This window comes from Symsagittifera roscoffensis, chromosome 4, assembly GCF_963678635.1.
Source record: "Symsagittifera roscoffensis chromosome 4, txSymRosc1.1, whole genome shotgun sequence".
In the NCBI taxonomy this organism is placed as follows: Eukaryota; Metazoa; Xenacoelomorpha; order Acoela; family Convolutidae; genus Symsagittifera; species Symsagittifera roscoffensis.
In genome coordinates this window covers 16,193,992-16,220,988 of record NC_087065.1, presented here as the reverse complement: position 1 = coordinate 16,220,988, position 26,997 = coordinate 16,193,992, and the positions used below count along the sequence as shown (strand labels likewise).

Sequence of the window (26,997 nt, the reverse complement as noted above, 5' to 3'; positions counted from 1 at the left end):
GAATAAACTGGATTGATAAGTAAATTTTGAATTCCGCAGGGAAATCTGAACATAAAAACATACTTTCGAAACTAGAAGTCGATCAAGTTTTTCTTGAGCTTTACACGTTTGCTCATATTATTTCAACTGTGCCGGGGACGTAAAGAAATTTAAATTCATTTAAAAACTGAACCTAAATTTACCATTTCTAATTTTGACCATTCTGTGAACAAAGTTACCAACAGGGGAAAATCTAGTACGCAATTGCAATACCCTTGCTTATCGCAAGGGTACAAATGGTACGCAACGTTAAGATAGCTGAGTCACACCAAAAAAAAACATATAATAAAAAAGACGCCCGTATAGGAAATAAAGAAACACGAAAATTCATTTCCAAGTGAGAGAACCACACTCCTGAATAATTTGCGGCACTCGCCACATTCCTTCGCAAAACAGTCAAAAGACAAAACAGTCAAAAGACAAAACAGTCAAAAGACAAAACAGTCAAAAGAAAAAACAGTCAAAAGAAAATTGCAAAAAAAATTTCGATTTTTTTTTCACCTTTCTAAACAAACGATATCCGATCAGTTTGCATCGATTTATTCAAATAAAATTTCTCAAGCCTGAAACAACAACAAAAAAACCCACTGATTCCACGCGCTTTTAGATTGAAAAGTAACCAGAAGCCATGCATTCGAAAAAAACGAAAATTTAATGCAATTTTTTAAAATTTCTTTAATAGAAAAATTGTCGGTAAAAAACCAGAAAACAAAGATTTATAATTACCCTCTTGAAAATGAAGAACGAGAAAGGAATCTACCAAGAAAGGAATCTACCAGAAATTAAACACCCGGCAAGTAAGCCGACAAAAAGTGGGACGAAATCAAAAAAGCAGACAAAAAATTTATTTAATTTTGAAAATTGTTTCATCAGTAGACGCAGTATCGCTCCAGTAGCTCTAGACCAGCTGTAAACATGCAACTTGTGCTGACGTTCAACTATGCGACATCTTAAAATTGGAATCCTGTGAACAAAGTTATTTACGGAAAAAATTCCAAAACCCGATCGCAATACCCTTGCTTATTGCAAGGATAAAAAGAAAACAAAAACCAAACAACAAAAAATCAAAATTGAGCGTAAACGGATTCTAATATTTTATCCTGCAAAAAAAAACAAAAAAATCACGAAAACCTATAGAAGAGTCTACACTACATTCATTACTCTTAATAAAAACGCTGCTTCTGTAATACACTCTCAGTATACAGTTGTTTCGCTGGAATACGGATCTATTTTGGTCGCGCAATACAAAACTTCACGCAATACAGTACGCGGCCAGGCTGCGGTAAAGCAAAGAACTGCGGAATCGGCCGCTAATGGATTCCGCAACAAAACTTGTCGTAGAATCCGCGACAAGGATGTTAATTTTTAGTTTTTTCTCTGGCGCAGAGAAAAAAGTTGGATAGTGAAAACTTGAATTGATCGACGTAACATAGCTAGCTTGGAAAAGATGATTTACAAATACTATTAGCAGACAGAACTATGGTACACATTTAGCGCCAGATCGATATGATTCATTAATTTGGTTAAGGTGGGAAAAGATATAAGTTGGAGCAACACCCTATTTCTAGGTCTAACACACACCATCATACTGATTTTAGTTTCAAACTCAGTGACAAAATTTTAGTTTCAATTTCAAACTCAAAGTTTAAATCCAAATTAGAAATAATACTCAATTTTTGGAAATTAGTTAGCATGTGGTCGTTTATGTGCTAGTTTTAATCATGTATGAATACATCCTATTAACCTTAAGCTCCACACATGTTCCGGCATTGCTTTGTTGCTTCTTAGAAAGCACTCGTTGCTTCTTGGAAAGCACTGCTTCTTAGAAAGCACAGCAAATCAGACTGCGCTTTAGAATTGACAATTTCTGATCACTGTTTTGCAATATAATCGAGCACATTAGTTGCTGAAGCAATCTGACATGCTTGAGCCAGAATCAACACCTCAACATTGCATCATTTGTACATTTTACATCCAATTTCAATTATAGTGTATTTTTAAACTATGAGAACTCAAGAATCAAACTATATAATATCTCATCTATAAACTACCTTCGATTTCATCATAGTTCTAAGGCATAAGGAACTCTTTATTTCAAATACTCCAATTGTAAGCTTATAATTGGCAAACATATCCCTGTAGAAGTAAAGCTTTAGAATGTTTCGGAGTCAATACTGTTTTCGGTGTCCGAATATTCGACCCTGACCACGCCTCTGGATATCGACTCTTCCTCTTCTATATCTGATCCAGGGTCCTCCGAGGGATGACCTAGTTCGCTTTCCGTTCCTGCTGCACTCACTCCTGGAAGGAGTGCTTCTAAAATTAGCTGGAGACAACTGGCTGCCTCCTGAGTCTGGCAACAAGCTAAGGCTGGCGTGTAACCTGAAACGTTGAATATCATCGCAAATAGACATTAGTACTTAGTAATAACTCTGTTTACTTTGACTAATTTATGGCAAAAATAATCAATATCTTATTTTCGGATTCACAGAAGCCTTCAATGTAGATAACAGAAAATACTCTTAAGTCTATTATAACAAAATAGGTCAATTGAAACTCATGTTGTTTCAGCAGCATGCAGATCTGCACCTCCGAAACTGTGATACAATTCAGAAAAATAAAGCCTTAATTTGAAAATAGAAGTCATTCACGTCTTCCGTGACCTTAAATTTTTACTGTTCCATAGTGAAATTTACATTCCTTTTAACAAAGGAAATAAACACAACTTAAAAGAAATCAAAGGGTCAAACCAGGACAAAATCAGCGGGAACAAATTTCAGACTTACTTGAAAAAAAATCCAATATAAATGAAAATCACTTCATTCTTTTACACAAAAACTTACATCATTTTAGAAATTTATTTTAGTCACGTTTTTCTGCACCATTTCCACTTTCTTATTTGAAAGGCAAAATTGGTCTTTTATCATCGAATTAATTTGAATTCAACTCAGCCAAAAGTCAGCAATTTTAGCGTGATCCAAGTTTACTCTTTCCTGAAAAAAACTACAAGACCTAAATATTCTTCGCTTTGTTCATTGACACTTGATCTTAACCATCAGCATTTTCGCTTATTTGTTTTCAAACAAAAAATGTCAATAGAAGGTTGAAGCGAAGACGGAGTTGCACTTTGCAGCAAACAAACGCAAAAAAAAACGAAAGAAAAAATACCCAAAAAATACTCAAATCAACTGATAATACCGGAATCAAGTTCGGACTTCTCAAGCCATAGTTTTCTATTGTAAACAAAGTAATTTTGCAAAAGTAAACACGACATAAAATATAATGCTGCAAAGTGCCACCAAATAAATGAGCACTTAGAAAGTGATTACCGCTCTTGTCGTGGACTAGGAGGGAAGCACCCATTTTTACGAGTCTCTGCACTATAGTCACAAGGGATCTCCTGGCAGCCAAATGCAACGCAGTCTCACCCGCACTATTTTGACTGAACAGGCGAGCTACCTGGAAAAACACAAAACCACAGTTGAAATACTACTTAATACATTTTGAACATAACTACAAAACAGATGTAAATCATATGTGATAGGTTATCTACTGACCCCTCTACTTCTGCAAACAAAAAAATGTTTTATTAATTGAGTGTTCTGAAGATCAGACATCTGATAACCCTTCGCTTTCCTCACGTTCACGAAAAATGACGGCTTCAAAGAAAAAAATTCGTTATGTGTTTTTTTTTTCATTTGCACCAGCTCAACCCACTGTAGGGCCTATCTGGAGGAGGCTGATGACATTAAGAACCCTGCAACCGGAAACGAAGTGGGAATCACACCCATGACCCTCATGTTAAGAGCCGCGCGCTGCACCTCTGGGCTACAGCCTCTCTAATCCACTGCCGCTCAATAGTATCTGATTATCGTAATGAGCAAAAAAAACAAGCAAACATGATGTTTTAAATAGCTTCAAATAAGGTATCAACTATCAAGCAATGTCAGCCTTCTTATTCGGGAACAAACTGCACCATGAAAACGTCAAATTTCGGCTACAATCGTTAATTTTCGAGGCTAAGAATCAGCTCAAACTATTTGCTTCGGGCAAAAAAAATCGTGGTTTTCCAAAAAAAAAATCTCAACTCAGAACATACCCAACAGTTAAATTGGAAAAGAGTCAATGAACGCAAACAGAAAAAAAAATCATGATTTCCAAGAAAAAAAAGATGACCTTATAAGTCTTTGAGCTTTTAAAACAATATCTGTTTGATTTTTTTTTGATAAAATTAACCCAATTTGAAAAAAACTGGATCGTTCGGTAGTTTTTTTCACTGGGAAATCTAAAAATTAAATTCCACCCTGAAATTAGAAGTCGGTCACGTTTTTCGTGACCTTTACACTTTTGCTGTTCGATAGTGGAGTTTGCCTTCCTTTTAACAATGGAAATGTACTGAACTTAAAAAGAAATCAAAACTGAAACCGCAAAAAAAATAAATTTGAGCCTGAACAAATTTTAAGACTTTACCTGAAAAAGGAACGAAAAAGAAAATCATCGCGATTTATATAAGAATCTGAATTACTTTCACCCACTTTGAATAACACGTGCAAAAACAGGATTTTTAGGTAGTTTTGCCGGAGTTCCGAAATCGCAATCGTTATTTAAACAGTAGTTTAAAAATCGCGTTCATTATTGGGTAACTATATGAAATAAAAGTTAAATAAGAACCATTTCGATTAAATAAGTGAAATTTCGATGAGAATAAGTGAAATTTCGATGAAATCGCTGTCGTTAGAAATATGGGTACTTTCGAAATTCTAGCTGTGCCAAAATTTGATCTTCGTACGCTTAAGATAACGTTAAGCCACCGTTTATTAAACATCTGATCCAAATATTACCCAAGAATGCTTTAGTTTTATAGGGGGACCGATAGTTTAGCAGACCTATCTTTTAGCATAAAAACTGGAAAATGAGTCTTTTAGCAGATCAACGTAATAAAATGATGGATGATTGATTGACTGACTCAAAAAGACGCTGAGTCTGGGGCCCAAGCTTCCCCAATTAAGACAATCATCTCACGATTTGTCAACAAAACTATCAACTTCAAAAACACAAAGTCCAAACAAGACTGCTCGTATATCAGGGCAAAGCCCTGAATGTTCCGACTGTCCCTTAATTCATGTAGAATAGTTTTTGGGAACATCAAATATTGGAAACCTAATACATTTTGGACAATATCAAAGTGTAAAATTTTGAGTGGTACGAAATTAATACGACCACCAATTAGCTAGCCTCAATTCAATTTGGAATGATTTTGTTGTGCGGGATAATTCGTCACGCATAAATAATTCGCGTTACGCTCTCAGCATTATGAATAAACTCTTCAAAGCGCGCATAATTTAGTGCAGAACATGGCAACTTTGGCAATTTTTAAACCCCAAGAACTTTACAAAATATATTCCGAAGTGAAATATCTTTTTACATTTTAACTCAATAAGTCAATATCTTCAATGGCGTACAAAAAATTATTGTTGAAAATTATTATTTCGATCGGTGAAAATTGACAGAATAAAAAAACCACACCGAGCATAAGTTTTCCGTTTTCTTCGAAAGTCGGAACAATTAGCGGCAAAACAAAGATTTACTCGCACAGTAACAATGGTGTTGAATTGAAGCGTGCATCAAGCGGTCGCTAATCGCCATTGCCGCGTTTGAAGTTAGCTATCTGACTTTATAATTGCTCTGAGTCTGCTAAAAGATTGGTCAGCTAAAAAATCGGTCTGCTAAAATCTCTAGCACCCGTTTATGCACAGGGACGAATTGGAGCTTTGCACCAAAAGCGGCACCACACAAACATAACATGCCATCAAACAAAAGTAGCACTTATGTTTGCGACTTAGCTTGGAAAAAAATAGCATTGTAGTATCGCACTACGCTCCGCTTGTTAACAATTGAGTACTTACGTAAACGTCAGTCGAAGTCTTAGTTTCGATCATTTTTCTTTACTCAACTTTTGAACAAGTGTTAATGATTGTAATGAAACTACTGCGTAATATGACTGTTCTACACATCAAGCGGTTTTTATACCCCTGATAAAATTACTGAAAATTACTGACCTTGTATTCGTGTACATCAACCGTAGAGTAGTCAATGTTGACCTCGTCCGATGGAAGAAGGAGGTCGGCACAGTTGGCAAATGCACTGGCACATGCCAAATGGAGAGCAGTGTCCCCCTCTTCATTACACAAGTCCATATCAACACTCTCGCTCTCAATTAGCAATTCTGAAAACGGGGAGAAAAAATGGCAAATCTTAATTTATCCTGAAATTTTTACTCTTTTTTCTTTCTCCGCTTTCTAAATTAAGGACCGAAAATGCGAGGGTCTCTTTAACTATACCGCCCTTTTGCAAAAGGGTGGATATTCGTTACTAGGTTTAAAACTATCTAATGCTTAACCGCTGATTTGTTTCTTTATAGGGGGTATTCATAACAAGGTACCCGAAGGGGGGATATAGTTAAAGAGATCATGTTGCTGACAGTAAGAGTGGTCAATTATGTTAGTAATCTATCCACACTTGACTTGGTGATAAGTTATAGATGGATTTGTTAGAACTCAAAGCCAAAAAATCTATTTTCACAGCTCACAATGATGAAGACAACTTGGAAACTGTTTTATGAGCAATTCTACATATTTGGATCTCAAATACACACTAAAATAAATGAATATCGAGCTCTAGCAAAAACATTATACAAGTTATAAAGTTCTTACGGATAGAGTTGACTTTTCCGGAGAGAGCTGCCAACATGAGGGGAGTATTGCCCCCAGCGTCTCTCGCATTAAGCATCCGGTCGTGCAATTGTTCGAAACAAAGGAAGTTCATTAGCACCTCATAGCTGTCTGAGTACACCGCTGCATGGATCGGCAACCTAAGCAAAAAAAAAACTAAATTACTTTGGAACGCTTCATCTAAAATCTAAATGTAATTTTAACCTTTTCCAATGAATTTTCATTGAAAAAAAAGAAAAGGAAAAACTAGCTGATGATCTTTTAAATTCATTATCCAAGGGAATTTTCATTCAACTGTATTTCTTTAATATACTACCCAATCGCAGCTTTCAAAAACATCTTAAATCGAAATTCATCTGAATATAATATGATAAACATAGCCGACAGAGAATTGGAAAAGAATCATAGCCAACAGACAGTTCAAAAAGCTTCATGGACGCAAGGAAACAAAAAATCTCAACTTTCGAGTTTCAAGGAAAGAAAAAACTTCAACTGTTGAACTTTGAAAAAAAAAATTGGCCTTAAAGATCTTTGAATTTGTAGAACAATTTATAATTGACACTTTTTTGATAAAAATTAGCCCAATTTCAGAGAACTGGATCAATAAGTTAATTTTTTATTCCGCTGAGAAACCTTAAAATTCAAATCGCGAAAAACTAAACCGAAAAAACCAAATTCCGCTGGGAATTCTGAAACATAGCCAATCGGAGATTGGAAAAGAGTAATGCACGCACAAGTAAATATAAAAAAAACACTGACTTTGTTGAAAAAATCTCAACCTTCGAATTTCAAAGAATAAATAGAAGCCCATTCAGCTCTATGAATTTCTAGAACAATTTATGATTAGCACTATTTTGATAACATGAACCCAACTTGAGAAAACTGGACCAAAAATTAAAGTTTTATTCCGCTGAAAATCTAAAAACAAAATTCCACTTTCGAAACTAGATATCGTTGACGTTTTTTCGCGCTATTTCCGCGTTCGTATTTGGAGAGTGCTATTTACGTCACTTTCAGCAGATAAATTTCAATAAAACTCAAAAAATGCATTAAACCTAAGTGCATCAACATTTTAAAACTTTTTCCTGAAAAAAAAACGAAACAAAAAACTCAGCAAGATCTATAGAAGAGTCTTCACTACGTTCATTACCTTTAAAAAATCAAATCTACTTTCGAAACTAGAAGTCAGTTAGGTTTTTCATGACCTTAACACTTTTGCTCTTCGATAGTCGAGTTTGCCTTTCCTTTACACAGAGAAGCTGCGCTTCGCAAACACTTGCTAGAACACGGCCGATAAGTAGCTCCATCAATTGAAATAAGAAAAAGTAGAAATAAGCCTCGCGTTAGTAAAAACTCGGCTACGTCGTCTTGTATTCGAACCTGCGACCTAATTAGAGATTACGAGTCTCAAGCACTAAGCACTCAGCCACGGACTCTCAGTAAATCACAAACACTAGCCACAATTAAAGCAGAGAACAGATGCTATGAAAACTCCAATGCTACAGATCGTGATGATAGCAAAAGTGTCACATATTAGTCGACACTTTTAGTTGCGAGTTAGGTTAGAAAAAGAAGAAGATAATTACTAATGCACTACGCTGCTCGCTAATGTAAACACATAGTCAACTGACAGTTGAAAAAAAGTAATGAACTCAAGGAAGCAGAAAAAAACTGACATGTTTTTGAAAAAACTTCATGCTTCGAATTTAAAGAAAAAACATATGCCATTAGAATTTCGAGAACAATTTTTGATTGGTGTTTTTTTGAAAAAAAAATATTCCTATTTGAGACAACTGAAACAAGATAGTTTTTTCCGCAAGATTAAATTAAAATTAAATTCCACTTTTCAAAGTAGAAGTCGTTCACCTTTAAAAAAAAAATTAAATTCCACTTTCAAAAGTAGAAGTCGTTCACGTTTTTTCGCGCCATTTCCGCGTTCGTTATTGAATAGTGCTATTTACCTATCTTTCAGCAGATTGATTTCAATTGAACTCAAAAAGTGCATATATACCCAAGTGCATTCATAAATGCATTAATCTGCAGTTAGAGCAATTTAAGACTTTTCTATGAACAAAACAAAAAAAAAATTCAAGACTTATATAAGATTCTTCTTTACATACAGTGTCCTTAAACACTATTTACAATCTACTTGATGCAATTTAACCAGTTATCACCTTCCTTTAGCGTCCTTCAGCAACAAAATGTCTGTTCCGAACTTCTCGATCAGCATCTGTGAGCAAGACACATTTTCCTGACATGCCGCACAGTGCAAGGGAGTGGTTGTCCCCTGTGTGAAATACTGCGTGATCAAGTTAGCTCTTTTCAGTCCCATCTCGACTGAATAGGGCGACTCCTTGGAAGTGAGAGAGGTCCCCGGTGAAGCTTCTGTATGCATTAAGACGTCGAGGCAGCTTTCGAACCCGTTAAAAGCGGCCCAGTGCATGGGTGAGAACCCATCATTGTCCAGCATCAAATCTTCTATAAAATATTAACTCAATATAATTCATAACAAAATAAAAACAAGGATTAGCTGGTTACTGTGCAAGTAGCACATAATGTTCCGGCCATAGTTTAAACACACAAAAAAAATTTCAAATAAGGTTCGTTTTTTCTGGGTGGTGTGATAAAAAGATCTGAACAAAAAACAAGAACGTAGGCATATTCGACAGTGATAGTAAAATAGACAAATAGGACAACAGTTTTGAAAGAAAAAAAAAGACTACAAAAAACAACAAAATACTATAAAAAACAATAGTACTTTTTGGAAATGTTTTTATGTCGTCCAAACCATGACTGAAAGGGCTTCAATTGCATATATCACTAGACCCAGTACGATGATTTTTTGTGGTACCTGATTTTGCGTACAAAAAAATGAAAGTTAAAAAAAACACTTTAATGCAATTTCCTCCCCATTTTCAATAGTCGGAACAAAAAAAAATAAATAAAACACACCCATATACAAAATTCCTCTCAATTTTCAATGGTGGGAACAAAAAAGATAGCTAGTTACAATGCAAGAATAAGAGAATGTTCCGACCATCATGATTTACCACCGAAAACGAAATAAAAAAAATTATTTCAATTTTATCTATGTATTTCTTTTAGCAAGGAGCGATCAAACTAGGTAATGAATTGCACAAAAAGAGGTAATTACAGTCAAGATAAAACATAGTCAACTAACAGTTGGAAAAGCGTAATGAACGAAAGGAAACTGAAAAAACTGACTTGTTTTTTCAAGAACCTTGAACATTTACATTTCGGAGAAAACAATTAGATGGCCTTAACGCTCTTTAAATTTGTAGAAAAATTTATGATGGACACCTTTTTGTTGAAACTAACCTAATTTGAGAAAACTTATTTCAAAAATTTATTTCAATTTTATCTATGTATTTCTTTTTTTTTTAGCAAGGAGCGATCAAACTAGGTAATGAATTGCACAAAAAGAGGTAATTACAGTCAAGCTAAAACATAGCCAACTAACAGTTGGAAAAGCGTAATGAACGAAAGGAAACTGAAAAAACTGACTTGTTTTTTCAAGAGCCTTGAACATTTACATTTCGAAGAAAACAATTGGATGGCCTTAACGCTCTTTAAATTTGTAGAAAAATTTATGATGGACACCTTTTTGTTGAAACTAACCTAATTTGAGAAATTTTATTTCAAAAATTTATTTCAATTTTATCTATGTATTTCTTTTTCTTTTAGCAAGGAGCGATCAAACTAGCTAATGAATTGCACAAAAAGGGGTAATTACAGTCAAGATAAAAATAGCCAACTAACAGTTGGAAAAGCGTAATGAACGAAAGGAAACTGAAAAAACTGACTTGTTTTTTCAAGAGCCTTGAACATTTACATTTCGAAGAAAACAATTGGATGACCTTAACGCTCTTTAAATTTGTAAAAAAATTTATGATGGACACCTTTTTGTTGAAACTAACCTAATTTGAGAAAACTGGATCAAACTTTTATTTCGTGACCTTTACACTTTTGCTGTTCGATAGTGTTGTTTGCCTTCCTTTTAACAGAGGCGAAGTTGCACTTTGCACAAACAAGCAAAAATATCACCGATAACGCTATTGGGAAAAACTGAATGAGTAAAAATTTGAAGCAAAAATATCACCGATAACGCTATTTGGAAAAACTGAACGAGTAAAAATTTGAGTCTACAAAATTTCATTAGTGACGCACGCTAATTATGACGCATTAGCCGTACCAGTCAATTTGAAAAAAAATGAAACTTACCAACTAACATGCCTCAACTTATAGAGCGGACGCATTTTAACTACTATACGAAAAAGTTCATTAAAAACATCCGAGCCTGCCCAGGTTCGAACCCTCTTTTTTGTTGCTGGTCTCATTCCTTACCTCTACGCTACAGATCCATGATACCTTGAAGCTAAAGTTCAATTTGTGATACAATAGTCTGTGTTAATATCCTTAGCATTGGCTGTACTTAATAGTTGGTTATTGATAAAATGAACACTTTCAAAGTGAACACATTTTGTCGCAACAAAATTTGCGTCGCAACAAGAAAAAAAAGTTCTTACTATAACACAAGCGTTGCTTGTGTAAACAATGGAAATGCACTGAACTTGAAAAGAAATCACAAGTCAAACGGCAAAAAAATCAAAACAGCGTGAACAAATTTTAAGACTTTTCCCTGAAAAAAAACCGGCAAGACCTATAGAAGAGTACTCACTACGTTCATTACTCTTAAAAAGTTACAGAAGAAGTAAATTGAGTGACCCATAAAGAGTTAGTGACATCAAACTGCAAGGAATTTTGTCTCAAAATCGGAAAAACTCAGACCAACTAAGACAAATTTTTTCAAATTTCACCTTAGAATACATCAACCGTGTTCTAATCATTTCTTTCATCTTCTTTTAAATTCAATAATATTTTCTAATAGCGAAATCTTATTATACATCATCCTAACCTTACCTTGAGGCGAATGCGACAAGAGAGTCTGTACTAGAGTGGCGTGTCCTGAAGCGGCAGCCATGTGTATTGGGAGTCTGCCCCTGTATCCTCGTAATTTAGCATTAGCTCCTGCCTTCAAGAGAGGCTCCACCATTTCTTCATAGCCAAGAGCAGCCTTAAACGCATAGCCCCCTTAATGACCTATTTCACGAGTTGCTACCAGCAACCAATAGCAGTGTTTAAATCTATCGTTCATAATTTGGCAAAACTTTATTGTTTATCAATTTGATTGTTTCGACACGTGTGAACACAAGTGAGTCTTTGTTTCTCATATCATTTCATATCAAAATCGAAACGAACTTTAAGTCTGCTTATTTTTATTCGAAGCAACAGCCATTAGCACAAACGAGAAATTATATCTCTTAACCGCTCGCACCCTCTGTATTCACTTACAGCTCTATGCAGAGCACTGTTTCCCCTGTGGTCGACTACGTTGACATTGGCCGCACTGTTCAGGAGGATGTTGAGGCACTCCAGGTGTCCCTGGGCAGTGACGTACATGAGTGGAGTCCTGCCCAGTTTGTCCACACAGTCCACGTCTGCGGGACTCTCTGCATTCTTGATCAGCAGACGCAGGCAACTCGCATGGCCATTGGAGGCTGTAACACACGCACGCAATTTTGACGTAAGGCTCAATAACAAAAACTTAATGACAATTCATGGCACAATAAAAAAGCCTCGCATTATAGCACACTGCTTCACTAGTGTAGTAAGTTCCATCACTACCAGTAATACATATTCCTGCAATTTTTAAAACCCTTTGATTCGGTCATTTGTACGTTCAATTTTCTGAGGCAACATTTGTCTTTTACTGCATCAAATTTTTATCTTTAAACTTGATGTTTGCGAATAAATATTTGTGTTCAGTTGTGTTTGGAGGCTTCAAATGATTAACTTCGATGACCTTTCAACTCTTACAAACCTGCTGCATGATATGGAGTTTTGCAAGACACTGAGTCGTAAGTTAGCACTGTGGCATTTCCCTGGATGAGAAGCGTCTCCACGCAGTTGAGGTTGCCCCTCAGAGCAGCCAGAGTGAGGGGAGTCCTTCCCATTGGGTCCCTCACGTTCACATTCTTGTCATAGTACTCCAACAGCATCGAGAGCACTTCATCGTGGCCGTGATATGCCTACGAAGTCCAAGAAAGAAAATTAAATTACCGAAATACCGACAATATACTTTTAAATTAAACAAAAAGGAGACTCGGACAAAACTATCAATACGATGAAGGCTCCGCCAAATGCTTGTTCCTTAAAATAAAACAACAAATCCCATTTTGAGAAAACAACAAGGACACTAACTGACGTGTAAATAACTATTGAGCAACTTTCAATATCAATTTCTGTATGTCGATTGAATTTTCAATGTGCGATGTTTTCAAGGATGCTTATTTCTTTACATTTCTTTGCATGCACATGTGTCTAGCATTTTTTTATTTGATGATTTCTCGCACAATTTTGCCGCTAATCTCCTTATCCAGTACTTAGTTTAGTCAGTCGAACATGACTTTCCATGTTCAAGTGTTACTACTTGCAAGTTGCAAAAAAGGGCCGATATCATTTTCTTAGCAGTCTGCTTACAGCTAAGTGCAGTGGTGATATGTAGTTGTCCTGATCCAGTTTGTACATAAGGCGCTCAGGAGTTTTCTGAAGAAGCTGCAAAACAAAGCATTAAGTTAGGCTCTTCGTACAAAAAGTTTCAAGCTCAAAGGTCGTTCTTTAAGTACTCTTCACAAAAAAAATCTAGACTAACTAGTTTGAGTGTAGGAATCTGTCCTCTCATGGTTGCATAATGAATTGGCGTGAATCCTTGATCATCGAAAGCAGATACAGTAGCTCCATTCTGCAGAAGACATTCGACTGTACTGGAACAAAATTTCACATCAAAACTTTCACATAGATCATGAAAATACAAGAAAAATTTAGCTTTTAAAGCATAAGACGGCTTTATTCTATGAAGATAAAAATCTGTGCTATCATAATTCTTGAGTTCGAAACAAGTAAGACTGAAATGTTTTCAAAGCATTAATGGAAAGGTTTCAGCCACCAGAGGGCCATGTCTCACTTAGCGGTGGTGGGAGGACAGGCCGGGGGGGGGGGGGGGTATTATTAGTTATTAGATTTCAGTTTCAATATAGAAACAATACTAACCAAAAAATTTATTCCTCCATCATTCATTACAAACAACATCATCAGGTTACGCCAACTTCCACAGCACAAAACTTTGGAGTGGATAAATAAGGCGAGTGAGTTCCTGCTTATGTCCTAATACTCAGAACATCCATTCATATCATGCAAAATGAAAACTCCCTGCTGCCTGCTTGTATAATAATGCCCGGCGAGGGGCTGCTATCCTCGGATTATACCTTTTAAAAACAAATTCACGATTTGATGAATTTATTTTTAAAGCTTGCTTTGGTGCTTAAGCATCAAGTTTATTTTGATCTCCAGTTTATTTTTTTTACTATGAAGTCTTACCTCCCATTATCATCTGCCAGACTAGCATAATGCAGTGCCGTTCCTTGCTTCTTATCTACTGTGTTCACTGATGCCCCTGCTTGCAACAGAGTGATAACAGCTCGCAATGAAGGCAAATGGGAGGCATAGTGAAGAGCTGTGCGTCCAGCGGTGTCAAATGCATTCAGCTCGCTGCCAGCTTTGATCAACAATTCCACACACACTTCATTGCTAAAAGATGAAATATTTTTGTGAATCTTTATTGAGACTCAGAACCTTTTTCTGCTACAAAGAATCTTTTATCTTGAAAAGGAATATGTTTAGGTGAATAAACCTCAAACACTCCTGAAAGCTTGAATTCGTTAAATTGCTTTTTTATTTTCATTTGAATTGATTAAGTAACTGACATTTTTAAGTAACTGCTAACTGCCATAAGAAACTGAATAAATGGTAGAGTTCGTTTTTCTTGTGTTTTTGAACATTTAAATGGATTAACGGGGGCAGTACAACAGTGCCGAAGTACAACAGTGCCGAAAATGAAAACTTTGTTCAGCAGTGCTGAAAATTTGAAATTTTTTTGACATATTAAGTGCGGGGGGCTAGGTCTTTTACCAGACCGACCTTTTACCAGAAGGACCTTTTACCAGACCAAAAGTTCAACCAATCAGAACGTTTTATTTTATTCAAATAAATAAGAACACAAAACACAATAAATACATTATAATGGATATATTACAACATAGGCGCTACGCGCAATACACCGAAGGCATAGAAACTGAAGCAAAAACCAAACAACTTGACAACAAAAGCTGAAGAACAGAATTGAGATAGCAACTGTTGTCATCATTTGCAATGCCCGTGGGTCGAAATGGCTCCATTACATGACTGAAAATAGAAGTAACATAAAATTTAACATTTTGCTTTACGTTATTGAGTCCACGCTCCAACAAATTCTTTTTTGAGAAATACAAAAGCAAATTTGAAAATAAATTACCGGACAGATATAACTATAGATAAATCTTTAAAATAAATAATTTAAAATCATTTTTGATGTAGCTGCAACCCAAAAGCAAGTGGACAAATCTCGTTGGCAGCGTTCCCTGCAAATCGTTGTACGCTAATTGGTGATATACAGATCTTTCTGAAAATATCCTAAACAGAACAATAAATTGAAAATCATTTTTTGCTTTTAACTACATAGCTAAGAAGTAAAACATCAAATTTCACAATCAAACAACAAAGACGCTAACTAAATAAATAAATAAATGAACGAACAAACCAACAAATGAACGAACAAACCAAAAATAAATAAACATAAATAAATAAATGAATAATAAATACATACATGAATAATAAATAAAAGCAAAACTAAATGAAAGAAAATAATTAAATAAATATAGCAATAAATATCAACGAATAAACAAAACACACCTGATAAATAAATAAACAATAAAAAAATAAATCAATACATAAATAAATAAATACATACATAAATAAATAAATAAATAAACGCAAAACTGAAATGTACAAATAATTAAATTAACATGAAAAAATATATATCTCATGAACAAATAACCAAACAAACAGACCCATAATATAAATAAATGAAAGTAAATGAATTAAATAAATATAGAAATAAATATCAACAAATAAACAAAACACACCTGATAAATAAATAAGCAACAAAAAAAAAAAATCAATACATAAATAAATAAATAAATACATAAATGAATACATATATAAATAAATATATAAATAAATAAAAGCAAAAGTGAAATGTACAAATAATTAAATAGACATGAAAAAATATATATGAACAAATAACCAAACAAACAGACCCATAATATGAATAAATGAAAATAAATAAATGAAATAAATACACATACATAAATAATAAAGTCTTCGGTGTAAACAAAACAAAGGGTTTAAAGTCCTGAATAAACGAAAGTTTCAAAGAGTTCGACGACAAATAAGCGTTATTCCATCCCAATATTCGTACTCGGATATATTTTCCCCGAGATACAAAAATTTCCATCTCAAAATTTTCCGATCCAGTTCTCGGAATTTTCTTTTTTTCAAGTGGGGGGCAATCTCCTCGGTTGGCACGTCTTAATTGAAAATGCGAACTCATCTCTTCGCAATATAATTTTCTTAAAACTTTCCAAAAATTGAGTCGACAAGTCCCTACAGATTTGTGCAAGCCTGCGTTCCAGCTCTCGCACACATTTGTTGTTCTAATCTCAAGGCTTCGGTCGAAAAAGTTCCAAATCTCCATCGAAATTGGGCTAAAAACCCAAAAATTCCAAATGTAATCAAAAATGTTGCCCAAATTTTCAATTACATTTTGGGCAAAATTTTTGCCCAAATTTTTCTAAGAACGCACTGAGAAAAATGAAACCAGCAACCGCAAAGTTTCGAAACATAAGAAAACTTTTTGAATCACCGGTATAACTCCCGTCTCATAATCAATAACTATATTGTCTGGCATAAATCGAATTCCAAAATATTATTGGATTTTTTATCGCAATAATCCAAAAAATTTCTGATAAAATTTCTTCAGTTTTTTCACCCAAGAAAGCCCACACAACAGAAATTTTCCACTCTTGAGATGAACCAAATATAACAAACTTGATAAAAGGGCTCTCTGAAAAGTTCCATCTGACAAAATGTTCTTCGATGAAGCCAAAAATTTAAGCCCAATGTCGGTAGAAAAAATCAAAATTTTGTTTTTTTTTTGGTGCAGGAGAAACCGTTTCTATCTCATTGTCAGGGTCCAGGGGGGCTCTATTTTTACATCGGTAAAATTTTTTTGGCACAATCGGCATAATTTTGGACTTTTTTTACTCATAAATCGGCGGAACTGTTCAAATCGGGGGTGGGGGGCAAAAAGTTTTCCTTATTCTCGTCATTCGAAATTTCTTGCAACTCGTCTTGATAGAGATTTTTTAAGCTGGCTTGGATCATTTTCAAGTTTTTCTTTAATTTTTTTCCCGAAAATTTCGGTCCGCTATCTCTTCAAAATGTTGTAAGTGGTTGTGACTGGACGGCGGGTTTATAATAACATTTCGTTCTAATTCTAAGGAAAGTCTCGACCCACAACTTTCATTAAAACATCGATAAAATTGAGTCGACTTTTTTTCCTATTTTTTATAAATAAGAAGTCTTGGCAGATTAAATTTTCGCCTCCATTTTGACCCCCTTACTTTGGTAAAATTCATTTCAAAATTATTTCAGATCGAAAAGAACAAAGTAGTTAAAACAAACAGTTTTGAAAAGAAAGTGTGAGATCAGTGGGGGATAATTGTAATAAAACGCAGACTTAGCGGCGCCATTACACCTGTCAATCAAATTTGTTTACTGGTCTGGTCTATGTTTTAACTTTTCTGGTAAGCGGTCGGTCTGGTAAAAGGTCGGTCCCCTAAGTGCGGCAATCAAAAACTAAACGGCGAACGTTTAAAATCTCAAGTGCCAGTTTAAGATTTTGAGCGCGAAAATTTGCAATTAGACGTTTTGGCGTCAAAATAATTGTTTAATGTGCAGTTGCAGACATTTTGGCACCAAAATTGGAGCAATTTTCTTTGTTAATTAGCGTCAGTAATTTCCTGCTCATTAGAAAATGTAAGAAAATGCGTTTAAATTGTTCTGAAATTGTCCCGCCTTTTTCGGCACTGTTGTACTTCGACACTGTTGAACGCCCCCATTAACTGTTAAGTGTGCAAGTGTGATAGATGGAACCCTCCAGAAACCAATGAGAGAGGTGTCTCAAATCACTCTAATTTTAAGCAAATACAGTAAATAACTTAATCAATATGCGCCGGTCAGTCGTTTCAAAACTGTTCTCAAGCGTAATTAACCTGCCTCATTTGCGCTAACTTACTTCAAAACTAAGTTGAAAGTACCAAAGCAAGAAACTGAAGTTTTGAGACACTTTATTTACATAAGGTATACGGTTAGTGGAGTGCAGTCTGTATTTAGACAACCGCGTATTCATACTCAGGGAGCGGATAATAGTTTTAGCAACTAAAAACAACTATTTCCAACTTTTCTGTTGTTTTTCCCTATAACTATCTATTTTCCAATAAACTTCACAATAGCAACTTTTTCGGAAGTTTTCTTTGTTTGAAGCTCATATTAACGGATTCAACGAACACAGATGCGCTGCAGCTGGCGAATATTAATTATCCAATGGCAGCTCAGCCATCCGTGCTTCGTTTTGTTTGTTGAAGTACTTTGTTCACACAACTTTTACTGTGCACTGTAACTTGTTTTCTCACGTTCACAATCACGTTGCTCTGTCTCGATTCTTGTTTCTTTTCAGACTTTTCTGGAATGCCGAAAGGAAAGCTTTCAGAGACAGTTCGGGCAAAGCACTTTGCCACTGAGTTTCCGGAGTTAAAAGCGGACGGAAAACTATTGTTCTGTCAATTGTGCGAAGTGAGGGTATCATTCGATTTACGTTCTCACGTATTACAACACTTGTCCAGCGGTAAACATCTACAGAAAAAAGCCCAGCCGAAGACTCAAAAACAGACACTGTTAACAGCTATTCCCGGAAAGGACGAGTACACGTCCGATCTGTGCTCAGCTTTCGTAAGTGCCAATATTCCTTTCAAAAAACTGAGTAACCCAGCTTGGAGAGACTTCTTGTTCAAGTATACGAAAAAGTCAACCCCCGATGAGTCGACTTTGCGGAAGAACTATCTTGGTGATATTTATAAGGCCAAGTTTGATTCTTTGAAAGAAAAACTTATGGACAAGAACCTGTGAGCAAGCATTGATGAAACAACTGACGCGCAGAATCGATGTGTAGCCAATGTTGTTGTGGGTACCTTAGACGGGAAAAACTCAGAACATTATCTTTTGAACGTTGTTTTTCTCGACTCGACCAACCATTCGACTAGATCGCAGGCTCTCATTGATTCTTTTTTGTTGGTGCTTCCCCAGTTACCTTACGACCGGTTTTTGTTATTTATTACTGACGGTGCGTCTTATATGAAAAAAGCATACAATGCAGTTTTGAAAGGAATGTTTCCCAGGCTTCTACATGCTACTTGTTTAGCACATGCTCTACATAACGTGGCCGACCAAGTACGCCGAAAATTCAAGCTTGCCGATCAATTTGTTGCTCTTTCGAAGAAAGTTTTCCGGAAGTCGCCAAAGCATATCCGAATTTTCCAAAGTTTTGCCCCAACTTTGTCTTTACCACCTAGGCCCACTATCACTAGATGGGGGACATGGCTGGAGGCAGTTGCTTACTATGCAAAAAATATGGAAGTTCTGGTAGAGATTTTTGAGCTGCTGCCAAATGACTCGGCAGCCGTGGTCTCAGTGAAAGATATTCTACAGAACCAGCGACCGGAACTTGAGGCACAACTTGCTTGTATATCAGTCAACTATGAATTCCTCGTTGGAGCTTTAGAGAAAATGTAGGGAAGACTTGCGCTTAGCGAAGGAGTTCAATTGTTCCGAAATATACAGAGTCAGTTGACACACGGTCTGGGAAAGGAGAAACTTCAATCAAGTATTGAAAAGAATACAGGATTCAACGAGTTGATACTTTTGAGCGACTCTTGAAAATGGAACTGTTATTCCTGATGGAAGTATAATCAAGTCATGGACTGTCGATCAGAGGGTGGGTAGCACTCATGCACCAATTGTGGCGGTTGAGGTCGAGCGCAACTTCAGCGCATACACACATGTTCACACAGATATCAGACAAGCAATGACGGAGAAAACTGTACGCCAACTTATGTTCTGCTACTGTAACAAAACGTTGTAAATTTAACGTTTTTCTGCAAGTTTTTACCAACTTTTTGAGCAACTTTTCCAGTCAATTTTGAGCAACTTCTTAGTAACTTTTTTGCCTTTTTGAAAGCAACTATTATCCGCTCCTTGTTCATACTCGTCAGTAAGCAATATTAACCAATCAGAATCGAGATAGGAAAGCAAATTTACGAAATAAATAATTATTAATTATTCATTTCTTCCTTGTCTCGATTCTGATTGGTTCATACAGTATTTGTCTACTTACTGACGAGTCTGAATACGCGGTTGTCTAAATACCAGTACGTAACCACTTTTAGTTTCTTAGGACCCCTCTATCACACTAGTACAAAAATGAAAATTACAAACCCGCTGCATTTTAATAGGAGACTAATCGTTTAGCAGCCCAATCTTGTAGCATTAAAAGTAAAAATTGAGTCTTTCAGCAGACCAGCGTAATAAAGTGATGCATGATTGATTGACAGACTCAAAAAGACGCTGTCTGGGGTCACGCTTCCCCAATTAAGACAATTATTTCACGATTTGTCAACAAAACTATCACCTTAAAAAACACAACAGTCTAAATTAGCGGCAATACAAAGAATGCCGCGTTTGAAGTTAGCCTTCTGACTTTATAATTGTTCTGAGTCTGCTAAAAACCGGTCTGCTAAAATCCCTAGCAACATTTTAATATTTCCAGAAAATGACATGAGATCTCATTCATCTTACCCACTTAAAGCTGCTAAATGAAGACAAGTTCTACCCTCGCCATCCTCTGTGTCAACTTCGAAGTCTAAACAAAGAAGATCAGCTAATATTTAAAAACCACAAAGTTGCACAAACTGAAAGCATAATATTTAACAGAATGCGAGAAAAATTCTTGATTTTATTCAAAGAAGATTCAAACACATCAATATTGTTTTCTACATCAAACCCAAATTATCTAACACAGCGCATTTATCATAAAGATATTTCTATCATGTTGCTTTAGTTGCTAAAATTGAAAATGATAGAGAACCTAGACACAGCAACTGAAAATCAAACAGCCAAGCCGAGTTGAAAACACGAGTGGATTCATGATTGACATACAATTCTTCTTACAAGAGCCAAAACAACACATTTTCATTCCGATTCCAGGCATTTTGGACAGCCTTCAATTGGTACAATTCAGCCAAAATTATTTCGAAAAAGTTATTTGAAATTTATTAGAAAATTTTCTAAATAAATTGATGCTTTGGCTGAAATGCTTCGATTACATATCGAATTCAATGTTGCGGCGACTTCACTGCAACCAGATCAGAAACCAGAAGAGAGAATAATGTGCATGAATTAATAGCCTATTAGTAGCATATTATGAAAGAACAGAAGGTTCGTTACTCACCCATTCTAGTGTCGATAAGGGCTAAAAGAGTAAAACAAACAAATGTAATAGCAGCTTATTGCTCCTCACGGAAGTTGTTAAAATAAATACAGAAAGAAACAGGAATTGCTAGTTGTGCAAGTAGAACAAAAAATGTCGACCTAGTTAGCTTCGAATTTAAAAAAAAATTGTATCGCTTTTTATGAATAAGGCCAGGGACTAACAATTAGCTAGGAACTTTAATAATAGCTTAAACTGAAAACACGGGGGTTATCTTTGCAAAATGAATTTTAAGAATTAAAGACTTTTAAAGAATTTTCGAACTTTTGGTGCCGCTAATTTCAGCAAAGCGCTAACTTTAACCTAACAAACTTCACTTTTTTTTTAAAAAAAAACTTCATCATCAGCATCGTGTTTATTTAGACACTCTTTTCGTAACAACCGTTATTCGCTCCTGGCCTTGTCTCAGCGTGCCGCAAAAAATAGTAAAATTTACTTGGTGTCGTTTTAACACTTCTGTTCATAAACATTTTGTTAACTTTTCACAAAATTTTAATCGTTAGATTGCAGGCGCAGATCTCGATTCAACTTCTCTCACCAAATACACAAATGCACTGAACTTTATTTTCTAAACTTCAGTCAAATCGCCACAAAACCCTTAGCGAATCTACACTTGACTATCGGAAATGCAATACTATTTTTGCTTTCTAATTATTGAAAAAATTTGTTTTCTGTAATTTCTGATATTTTGAGATAAAAATTCTTCATATTTTATCCGCTAAAACTAAATGACTTCTACAGTGGTCTGCTCTGCTATTTTAATCTATGGATCAGTGTTCGGTTACCTTTTGATAGAAGGAGCTTGCAGCAGTCTACTCTTCCTTTGCTAGCTGCCATGTGCATTGCAGACATTCCATTTTGACCCGCGCTGAAACAAGTCATCCAACCTTTATTGACAAAAAAGAAGAAACCGTTTGTGAGAAAATACGGCAATGTAATTCAAACTTTTTATGTAATCAGATAACTATAACAGAGAAAAATTAAGATACCTTGAGGATAGACGGCAAAAAAAAACAACTAAGGACAAAAATATTTCGACAAAAATAACCAACAGATAATTTAAAAAAATGTACATAGAGACGAAGCTTGGCTTCGCAAACACTAGCAAGAACACGACAAAAGGACACGATAACTTAAAAAATGTACAGAGAGACGAAGCTTGGCTTCGCAAACACTAGCAAGAACACGACAAAAGGCACCTCTATAAAGTGCAATAAGAAATATGCCTCGAATTAGTAAAAATTCGGCTACATCTCGGATTCGAACCTGCGCCCTAGAGATTCAGAGTCTTACACACTAAGCACTCAGCCACGAACATTTAATAATAAACAAACTCTAGCCAAACAAAAGCAGAACAGACGCTGGGCAATTTCCAATGCTACAATAGAATTTCCAAACAAGTGAACACTCTTAATGAACTCTTTTATATTTGTGAGTTAGGTTAGAAAAAAAGATGGTTCGTAATAATACTCTACGCTGATCGCTAGAGTAAATACTTTATAGCTCTTCGAGGTTGCACACGTTTTATGATTGACACTTTGTGATAAAACTAACCCAATTCGAATGAATACAATTTTTTATTTAGCTGGAAAATTTTCTAATTAAGATCAAATTTCAAAACGAAGAGTCAATCTTAACTTTTCGAGAATATTCGTTGACGGAGAGCGTAACTTGGTTCCTTTTAAAAAAAGAATCTGGATTGAGCAACAGGAACGAAGTGAGTGTTTTTACTTCGTTCGTTGATACCTATCAATCTCCAATTATAGTAAAAATTGCTTAAAGCATGTGTAAATTCGCGGCTTTAGAGCCTGAGCGACAAAAAAAAACAAGCGAAAAAACAGCTATAAAAGTGATAAAAGAAGAGATAAAAAACAGCCTCGAATTAGTATAACTTTTGCTATGCCTCGGATTCAATCCTGCGACGGAGATTTTGAGTCTCACGTTCTCGTATCTGCACAACTGAAAATTTGATAAAATTAGACATCAATAATGATAATAAAAAAAACTGCCAATACAAAAAAAAACTAGCGCAAGTGCCGCGTTGAACTTCCGACAATTAGCCTAGGAATCTCACGTCTTTCCCTCTCAGCCACAGACACTTGACATACGGCAAACAAAAGCCACAAGTAAGTCCACTGCCACAGATCGTGATTATAGCAGAAGAACCACTAAATGCGCAATTTTATGCGCGAGTTAGATTCTTAACACAGAGCGAAGCTGCGATTTGCAAACACTAGCGAGAACACAACAACAACGCAGATCTACAAAATGCAAAAAGAAAACGTAGAAATAAGCCTCGAATAAGTGAAAATTCGGATACGCCTCAGATTCGATCTATAACCTAAAGATTATGAGTCTCACGCATTGACCACTCAGCTACGGACGCTTAAAAGATCACAAACAATAGCCGCACAAAGCTTAGAATAGATGTTACGAAATTTTCATTCCTACAGTTCGTGATTACAGCAAAAAGTCACCAAATTGGTTAACACTTGAATGGACATTTTTATTTGCATGTTAAGTTAGAAAAAAAAGGTTCGTACAAATAAACTATGCTTCGCAAACTGTCAAGGGTAAGCAAGGGAAATGAAAAAATATTCAAAGTCAAATCGCGAAAAACCAAACAGTGAAGATAAACCGCTTGCATTACTCTTTAAAATCAACCAACATTTGCACTGAATTAAAAATGAACCTCAAAAAACTCAAACTTTAGCGTGATCAATTTTTTTTTTCGTGAGAAAACTACACGGCCTAAATATGTGTTTCCACTTTGTCCAACGACACTTATCTTAATGATCAGTATTGTCGCTTACTTTCTGATTTCGGAAAGAATTGTCAAAAGAGTGATGAAACACAAAGACGAAGTTGCACTTAAATCGACTTCGAAAAAAAAGCTGGTACTACCGAAATCAAACCCTGACTTCTGGAGCCATATTCGACCCGGACCTTAAGCACTTCGAATGTCAAGAATAAGTACTTGTTGACAGCTTTTGGGTTGAAATAAAATAGTTTGAGAAAACTCGAAAAATATACATTTCTTTTATTCCGCTGGTAAATTTAGAAACTAAAATCCACGTACAAAACTAAAAGTCCTTCTTGTTTTTCTTGACCTGTACACAATTGCTGCTCGATGGTTGAATTTTCCCTTGTTAAATGAAATCTAAAGTAAAACTTAAGCGAAAAGTCAAACTTAAGCGTTTCCTTAGCAAAATAAATAAAGTAACTCAACTAGACGATATAAAAATAAAAAGAATTAAACCTTTCATCACATTTGCTGAACGAAGTTCTATCAGCTTGGTTTTTCTCTGTTGTGTATCTAACCAATTTTATTGTAGTTTTCAACAAAAAAATGGATAAAACCTAAATAACTGTACTCGCTCCTAAAAGTATTCATCGTTCGAAAAAGACTAGCGCGTCAATCGTACCTCCGGTCCTACAAAACCAAGTCTTCAGAAAACAGACGAAACAAATGTCTAGAAAAATAAAAGGATTTCAGCAGTCATACTTGGAATCCAGATTTGCAACCCCCGACTTTACCCTGACAGCAACACACTATAAGGTTGAGAAATTGAAGCTCGGTTATATTTCTTTACACCTAAGTTTTTTTGAAAAAACAAATGAAAAAATCATAAAAAAACGCCATTTCTCGAAAACCAAATGAATTTGAGCAGTCAAACTTGGACGCCAGATTTTCAAACCCCGAATTTACCTTGATAGCACCCCACTATAAAGTGGGGAAATTCAGGTTCGGTTAGTTTTTTAATATCTTGGAAAAAAAACTAAAAAATCACAAAAAACGCAATTTCTCGAAAACAAAAAGAATTTGAGCAGTCACAATTGAACGCAAGATTTGCAGCGCCTGAATATAAACTGAAAGCATCCCACTATAGGGTTGAGAAAATGAAGTTCTAGTTTTTTGTATCTAAGTTTTTTTATATCTAAATTTTTTTAAAAAAAATTATAAAAAACGCCACATCTTGAAAACCAAAATGATTTGAGCAGTCATACTTGGACTCCAGATTTTCAACCTCTGATTGTACCCTGAAAGCACTCCACTATATTGTTGAGAAACTGAAGTTCGTTTAATTTTTTTTTTATCTAAGCTTTTTGAACAAGAAAATAAAAAAAATCAATGAAAACGCTATTTCTCGAAAATCAAAAGAATTTTAGCAGTCATACCGGGACTCCAAAATTGCAACCCCTGATTGTATCCTGACAGCACCCCACTATAAGGTTGAGAATTTGAAGTTCGGTTGATTTTTTTTTATATCTAAGATTTTAAAAAAAAATCACAAAAATACCATTTCTCGAGAACCAAAAGGATTTGAGCAGCTATCCTTGGACTCCAGATTTGCAACCCCTGAATGTAACTTGACAGCATCCCACGATAGAGTTGAGAAATTGAAGTTCGGTTATCTTTTTTTTATCATCTGTTTTTGATCAAAAAAATGAAAAAATCATAGAAAACGCTATTTCTCGAACACCAAAAGGATTTGAGCAGTCATACCGGGATTCCAGATTTGCCAGCTCTGATTTTACCCTGAAAGCACCCCATTATAGGGTTGAGAAATTAATGTTCGCATAATTTTTTTTATATCTAAATTTTTTTGAAAAAAAAACATGAAAAAATCATTAAAAATGCCATATCTCGAAAACCAAAAGGATTTGAGCAGTCATAGTTGGACTCCAGATTTGCAACTTCTGAATGTACCTTGACACCACCCCACTATAGGGTTGAGAAATTGAAGTTCGGTTAATTTTTTAATATCTAAGTTTTCTGAAAAAGAACTAAAAAAAACATAAAAACGCCATATCTCGAAAAATAAAAGGATTTGAGCAGTCATACTTGGACGCCAGATTTGCAACCCCTGAATATACCCTGATAGCACCCCACTATAGGGTTCAAAATTCAAGTTCGGTTGGGTTTTTTCTTTCTAGGTTTTTTGGAAAAAAAATTAAAAATCATAAAAGCGCCATATCTCGAACGATATAAGGATTTGAGCAGTCATACTTGAACGACAGATTTGCAACCCATAAATGTACTGAACAGCACCCCAAAATATAGGAATGTTTAGAACGTTTGTATACACAAAACTTTCAAATCTTGCAATTTTTCGGCCTTTTAACAGACTTAAACATGAGCCAAATGAAATTTCTAAAGCATTTTAACCTACGGTATAGCTTAAACGTGCAAAAATATTTTCGTTAAATATGCAAAAAATAATACGTTGAAAAAACTTAAACATGCAAAAGTAGGGACTTCTTAAACATGTCAACATATGGACTTCTTAAACATGTGTCACGTGAAACGCCAATTAAATAATAGATAGATAGATAGATTCCTTCAATTTTCCAATTAACCATGGATAAAAACAGTGATGTGAAAAAACTTTCATCTGAAAAAAGTTTCAAATGATTTAAAAAGTAAATAATGTCAATTTTTATTCCGTCCACAAATAAGTCGACCACACTGCTACAGATCGTGATTGTAGCAAAAACCACCAATCAGCACTTTTTTTGCGAGTTCAATTTTAAAGACAGAGGCGAAGCTGCGATTTATTTGCAAACACTAGGGAGAACACGACAAAAAAGCAGCTCTATAAAGTG

At 35.3% G+C, this 26,997-nt stretch overlaps 1 protein-coding gene across 2 annotated transcripts in view; it reads right to left on the bottom strand.

Moving 5' to 3' along the window:
- Positions 1-1,434: 1,434 nt before the first annotated feature.
- LOC134843627 (serine/threonine-protein phosphatase 6 regulatory ankyrin repeat subunit A-like) overlaps positions 1,435-26,997 on the bottom strand; it is a 39,822-nt gene continuing 14,259 nt past the window's right edge. Inside the window, exons 10-23 of one of the 2 annotated variants that reach the window (XM_063859809.1) lie at positions 22,176-22,258; positions 21,352-21,372; positions 20,700-20,763; positions 14,229-14,438; positions 13,504-13,615; positions 13,332-13,406; positions 12,673-12,880; positions 12,144-12,349; positions 11,712-11,865; positions 8,945-9,248; positions 6,753-6,910; positions 6,099-6,265; positions 3,369-3,498; positions 1,435-2,421 (exon numbers count right to left, since the gene is read on the bottom strand). In XM_063859809.1, the coding sequence (XP_063715879.1) occupies positions 2,192-2,421; positions 3,369-3,498; positions 6,099-6,265; positions 6,753-6,910; positions 8,945-9,248; positions 11,712-11,865; positions 12,144-12,349; positions 12,673-12,880; positions 13,332-13,406; positions 13,504-13,615; positions 14,229-14,438; positions 20,700-20,763; positions 21,352-21,372; positions 22,176-22,258 (2,122 nt within the window). In that variant the 3' untranslated portion in view covers positions 1,435-2,191. The remainder of the gene's footprint in view (positions 2,422-3,368; positions 3,499-6,098; positions 6,266-6,752; positions 6,911-8,944; positions 9,249-11,711; positions 11,866-12,143; positions 12,350-12,672; positions 12,881-13,331; positions 13,407-13,503; positions 13,616-14,228; positions 14,439-20,699; positions 20,764-21,351; positions 21,373-22,175; positions 22,259-26,997) is intronic. The other variant, XM_063859810.1, reaches the window with a different exon arrangement.